The 6,000-nt window shown below is 44.2% G+C and overlaps 2 protein-coding genes across 2 annotated transcripts; both read right to left on the reverse strand.

Moving 5' to 3' along the window:
- Positions 1 to 476: 476 nt before the first annotated feature.
- LOC310877283 (mediator of RNA polymerase II transcription subunit 14-like) lies at positions 477 to 1,705 on the reverse strand. The gene is made up of 2 exons (XM_083791095.1): positions 1,556 to 1,705; positions 477 to 1,354 (listed from the first exon to the last, which is right to left on the reverse strand). Exons 1-2 carry the CDS (start codon positions 1,698 to 1,700, stop codon positions 1,215 to 1,217), a joined length of 285 nt encoding a protein of 94 aa, XP_083647221.1. The 5' UTR covers positions 1,701 to 1,705; the 3' UTR covers positions 477 to 1,214.
- A 1,096-nt stretch (positions 1,706 to 2,801) lies between these two features.
- Positions 2,802 to 4,804, reverse strand: LOC310876831 (mediator of RNA polymerase II transcription subunit 14-like; the record flags this gene model as incomplete). Its single annotated transcript, XM_083790484.1, has 7 exons — positions 4,669 to 4,804; positions 4,415 to 4,574; positions 4,089 to 4,208; positions 3,912 to 3,959; positions 3,417 to 3,493; positions 3,163 to 3,316; positions 2,802 to 3,065 (listed from the first exon to the last, which is right to left on the reverse strand). The coding sequence occupies exons 2-7, from the start codon at positions 4,436 to 4,438 to the stop codon at positions 2,802 to 2,804; spliced, it is 687 nt and encodes a 228-aa protein (XP_083646610.1). The 5' UTR covers positions 4,439 to 4,574; positions 4,669 to 4,804.
- Positions 4,805 to 6,000: the final 1,196 nt, after the last annotated feature.

The raw sequence follows: 6,000 nt of genomic DNA on the forward strand, positions 1-6,000 counted from the left end.
ATTTTCACAAAAATGCTGTAAAAAATACCGTTTTGTACAGTAAGCATCAAGAAAAGCTTCTGTAAACAGTATAAGTATATACTGTCTTGTACAGAACATCTGTAAACAATACTGTCTTGAACAGTAAACATTTGATTTGTATGTTTACTGTACAAGACAGTATTGTTTACAGACAGATGTTTACTGTACAATATTGTCTTGAACAGTAAACATCTGTCAACTTCAACCTACTTCAATCGTGCTTATGTGAGAGATGGAACACTACTACAGCATCTTGCAGAGAAAATATACAGTTTCAAAGTATATCCAGAGCCAGAAGAGTACATCAGTGTGGCAAAAGCACCACTGCGTGGCAAAAGCACCACTGCCTTTCTGAGTGTGGTTATGACGAACCATGGCAAGGCTGGGTAACCTATCTTAACTAAGATGGGCAACTTTTGCTCAAAGCTTCGAAGAAATGGAGTAGTGGGCTGGGCTGTGGCTCATCAGTCCAGGCACCTTGGCCGGTAGCCAGAGTCTGGCAGTGTGCCGCGGGTTCGACTCCCGATCCCGACGGCCTTTACTGCATGTCACTCCCCCATCTCTCTCCCCCTTTTCCTGTCAGCCTACTGTCTGTCTCTCTATAAAATAAAGGCGAAAACAAAAAAAGGAGTAGTGGATGAAGTACTAGCAAATGGGGGTAATAGTAGTAGAGCCAATCCAACCACCATCAAACAAGGATATCAAGCAGCCAAAAAGAGGTGAAGCAATTATTTGCATGCTTTACTTGACAAAGAATGCAAAAAGCCAAAAGAAATGCCAGAATGATTCTCATGATTCTTGGAACCGTCCAAATGCCACACATCTCAAAATGTATAGACCAAACATTCCCACTACACAGACGAGAGATAGTAAATCAGAAGCCTGCTGTAACGAACGTGGTAGAACGATGGCCAGCAGTTTTCACAGACAGTAAGGGTAAGCTACTGTTGTTTTACTTCGAAAAATGTCTGCAAGGTTGAGCTTCCTCCAAGGCATTGTACATTCCCATCCATCAGCATCAGTAAATGTTTTTCAAATTGAAGTGTACCTGGTCTTTCTATATCGTAACCTATAATATCTGTTAGCTTCGCGGCACGAAGCGACACACGAAGGCCAGTGTTCTCTTCTCTCAGCAGTGGACAGGCTCTCTGTGTCATCTGTGCTGCAGTCTGTGTCTGATGTTGAGGTGGGCATTACGGATGGTGTTGCTGTCGGTGTTCAGTGGGTGTTGCCGTGGGCGGGCGGTGCTGTAGGTGATGAGGTGACCTTATCGGCGAGATGGCCGGGTGGATGGGATAGGTGGACGGACGGTGACCCCAGATGAGCCTGACACCTGAGAACAAAAGTTAAGCCAAGTATGTAAAACAATAATAATAATAGCTTGAATATATAATAAATCAAGTCCCCATTCTTTTAAATCCTCTGCCATTATATTTCCCTCTACACTAAATCTATGCTTTATGTGACAGAAGTTTACAACGATTACTGATTTTAATCTACAGTACTGGTCTACAAGCTCACAACATGCACCTACCCGTGGTCTCAAAGAACTTCTCCAGCACCTGTAGTTCCTCCTGTGACCAGGGGCCAGCATTCTCTGGCGTAACTTTGAGCTGCAGCGTCTGGTAGTTATTTGGGTTTAGAGCCACACGACACTTCAGCACCTCCGTCTTGAACATGATGACACCTGGTTTGTTGGAGTTCACAATGGACAGCTGCAGGAAGGAGGGAATCGAGGGATTAGCAAAGAAACAATGGAAAGTTTTTGTATGAATTACTGTAAATGGAAGGAAAGAGGCTAGAAAGAGACTCTACGTAAAATCCCTGCTGAGCTGTGCAACACTCACCTCTTTCTGGATAATGCTCTGCAGGTGGTGTCTCATGATGAGAGCCCAGGAAGCGTTCCAGTGGAGAGCGAAGGTAGCTCCCTGCCACGCCCGGCACCAGGCAGGGCATGGTTGAGGGGAGCAAGAGGATGTCGGTGAGGATGGTGGGGATAGAAGGAGCCCATGGACGCTGAGGTAGAGGCAAGGCATACTACTGGGCATGACCTGGGAACCTGGGCAAACGAACATTAAGTTAGATGTCATGATTCACAATCAAGATGCTGCTGGTAAATCTAACAGTTGTGTCTGAGGACAGACAAAAATAATCGTTAGTCGGTTGTGTTGACAAGAAAAAAACCTATGCCAGCCTTATCCTTTAACCAAGAGAGCATGGCCGATAAGTGAACTGAAAAAAACTGAATGTTTTGATGGTGGGCTGACAAGCTCAGGCAGCAATAAATACCTAAATGAAATGCATTTTAATATAAAAACACACACATACTGTAGATTTCTTCAGTCCATAAAAAACATAAAAGCTGGGCTCCACATGGTATCTTTACCTGGTGACTGGGTGGGCATTATGGAGGGTGATGGCTACGTTGGTGTGGTAAGGTGTTGGTGGCGATGTGAGTGGTGGGTACACCCCTCCCACACCACCTCTCATTTGCTTCTGCTGGGCTTGCAATTGGTTCACCAGGGTGTCCATCATGTCTGCGAGCATCTGGTTGCTGTCCACAAACATGTTGAGGAATGTCTGCACTCTGCAATGGAAAAAACATAAAGAAGAGTAGAGGAAAATGAAGAACATAATAAAGACAAAGTTTAAGGTTTAGCTTGCAACACACAATGCCTTCTGTGTGGAAACACGGTCTAGCAAAAACTAGGCTCGTAAGGCTCCATGTGGCCCAGTATGTACAGGCATTTATCTCCAGGTAGCTTCGGCAGAGTCATCGTCTATCCTAGATAAGATGCAGCATTCCGTAACTCTGCCTTGTCACTATGCCAATACCTTGAGTCCCGGGGGCCGGGTAGAAGCCCTCTACGATCTGTGTGTTGTCGAAGAGGCTGTAGGCACTGTCTCAAATGGCCACCACCCCTCGGCTTCTGCAGTACAGTGTTGCGGAAGGCCACTCGGATGTGTGTCGTTGACTGGGGTAGAATGGAGAAACACTGTAGGCTGTGTTGGTGCGCTGCGTCAGACCGAGCATGGGCACGAGGCTGATTGGATGAAATGAGGGATAACACATTTAGAGGCTGAGACAATGTGGTGGAAAAGAAAAGTACAGAAACGACACAGTCATAATTCAACATACACCTTGCTCCTTGTGCCTTTTAGTGGGCAGTTGGCCAGCACCAGTTCAGCCACCCAGGTATGGTTGTTCCTGCCCTGCAGGCAAAAGGTGCAGTCCAACAGGGAGCATTCTAGAGCTCTCTGGGTTTCCTCTCCTACCTCTTTACTGGGAAGGATTCTAGGGAAAGGGAGAGATATGTAAAGCGATTTTGTGGTCAGTATATTTTCAGCAACATTTCTTGAAATAGTTTGATGGTTGTGCTCGTGTGTGTATTAACTTGAGAAGGCGTATAGCGTGACTGCATCCATCTCCCTCCACCTGGACTTCTTGGTTGGGGATCTCCATGTTGGACAGCTAGACACACACACACACGCAGACAGACATGCACATTAGTCTGGTGAACCGTGAGGAGGGAAAATTAGATGCAAGAACAGAAAATAATGGCTGGATGTGTTCATAGGAAGACAAAAGTGAGGAATTGTTAGAGAAAGACTGAAACAAGGTCTTTGATTCCTGTAAGGGAGGGAGGAAGGTAATAACACCCCTCAGAAGCAAGTAAGCAAAACGTGATAAAAGGCGTGTTGCACAACTAGAGGCCCTGGTTGTCCCAGGTTCGATTCCAGGCCAGGCCAGCAATGTGCCGATGACGTGTCCTATAAGCAAGACCCCTAAGATATGGGGACATATCTGTACCTCTGCTCTGAGGCCAATGAAGGGCATGTTGGTGTCACACATGGCCACTTGGTTTTTTGTTGAAGGCACACATCTTTACAGATCGCTTGGGCTTCTTTGGCTCCAGAGCCCTCTGGTCTCCAGACATCTAATGCACAACACAGATAAATGTAATCTCAACACAACATATCAAAATAATCTACTTTATACTAAGCAAACAACAAATCATAATACCAGTAAGCTGACTTTATCCTAGACTCTTCTACACATAATCTACCTTCCTCTTTGTTCCGGGGCAGGCCTGTTTCCCTGTCATGGTGTCTTGGACAAGTTGCTCAACGTTGGGTTTGAAGAGTTGCAGGAGCTGGGCACATGGATGTCCATCCTCACCCTCCAGCTGCGACACAGAGATGAAGGAATACTTGTACAATAGGTTTGTAGGACAACCAGGCACATCCAACATCTCCACAAGGAGATGTAAGGAGAGATGACGAGTGGGAAGAAGAGAGGCAAGAAAATAAGAGATGATAATTGAACCAAAGTGATTGCGTAATTTAATAAAGGACTGACATTGATTTCATAAATCATGCAGGAGTAACTCACATTGTAGTACTGTGGTAGTCGCATGAGCTTGATGAAGAGCTTGTGTTTGGATAAATCGCCTACAGGATGAGACGTGGCGTTGGCGAGGTGGAGGACATCAGAGCACACGGTGGGGAGGTGCTTCACAGACTGTCGGCAGCGCTGCTCACCCAACCACAACCTGGACAGAGAGAGAAAGAGATTATGATTCTAAAGAATTTCACATTTCAAATTCCTATCCATGTATAATTTCAGGGGGTGGACAATGGACATACTTAGCTGCTGTAGCCAAGATATAATACACTTCATGTCATCATTGATGGTCTTCTTGATGTCATCCAGCATGGACTGGTCTGTTGAGTAGGGATTATAGGTTTAGAGATGAAAAACCACAGGCCGATGTTAACCTTATAATTGTTCTTTAACTTATTTTGCGTTGTGTATTACAAATCTGTTACAATCAGATTAATTTGTTGTCACAGACAAGGGGGACAAGGGCCTATTATAAGCTTTGCAGATCTACAAGCTATGAGCTTGTAGATCTGCTATTTTTGAATAGCTAAAGCATAACATAATGCTTAAAACACCAACAGGGTTCCCACCCAGAATGGGTTAAAGGGATAGTTCAGATTTTTTGTTACTTAAGCTATATGAAATTTTTTACATTAATATAGTGGTTGCAACTGTATTAATTGATTGCCCGAGTCCCGTGGTGGGAGTTCTGCTCTGGTTTTGGTAGTAGTTCCGGTCATTTTGTGGGGGGCACAGGGGCCACGCATTAAAAGTAAATGAATCCACAAAACTAACATTTGTATTGTTGACCCATTTCAAAAATATTAGTGCAACTTTCGTTCATTTTTGACCCCTCTATCACATGGAACTATGTTTTTTTGTGTCCATATCACTACGCCCCAAAAAATAGTTCCATGTGATAGAGGGGTCAAAGTTGAACGAAAGTTGCGCTAATATTTTAGAAATAGGTCAACAATACAAATGACGTTAGATTTGTGGACTAATTTACTTTTACTGCGTGGCCCTCTGTGCCCCCCACAAAATGACCGGAATTACTTAATATTGACCAAAATCAGAGCAGAACTCCCACTACGGGACTCGGGCAATCAATTAATACTGAACTTGCAACCACTATATTAATGGCAAGTATTTCATACAGCTTAAGGTAAAACAAATCGGAACTATCCCTTTAAATCCTCTGCCATTATATTTCCCCCTACACTAAATATATGCTGAATATGACAAAGTTTACAACGATGGCTGCTTTTAATCTACAGTATAAACCTCTCCAAAAACGACTAGTCTACAAGCTCACATTTGCCCAGTAACCTCAAGTTCAAGTGATCAATGTTAGTAGTCAGTGGTTTTCAACCGATTTCATTTCAAGATCCATTATTTATTGGCAATTATAGCCACGGACCACCATTTGATGAGATTGACAGACGCCAGCCAACACAGTCAACTAAGGATTTGACCGTGACGTCACAGTCACACGGAAAGACACATTCTGTGTCTGGGGTAGTGGGGCTGTGTGACGTCACTGACTTGCCCTATTATGGCTTTAGCTAGCCCCTAGCCTAAAAGCTACGTGCAAA

The sequence above is a fragment of the Protomyctophum parallelum genome (genome assembly GCF_964188405.1).
Source record: "Protomyctophum parallelum genome assembly, chromosome: 19".
NCBI lineage: Eukaryota > Metazoa > Chordata > Actinopteri > Myctophiformes > Myctophidae > Protomyctophum > Protomyctophum parallelum.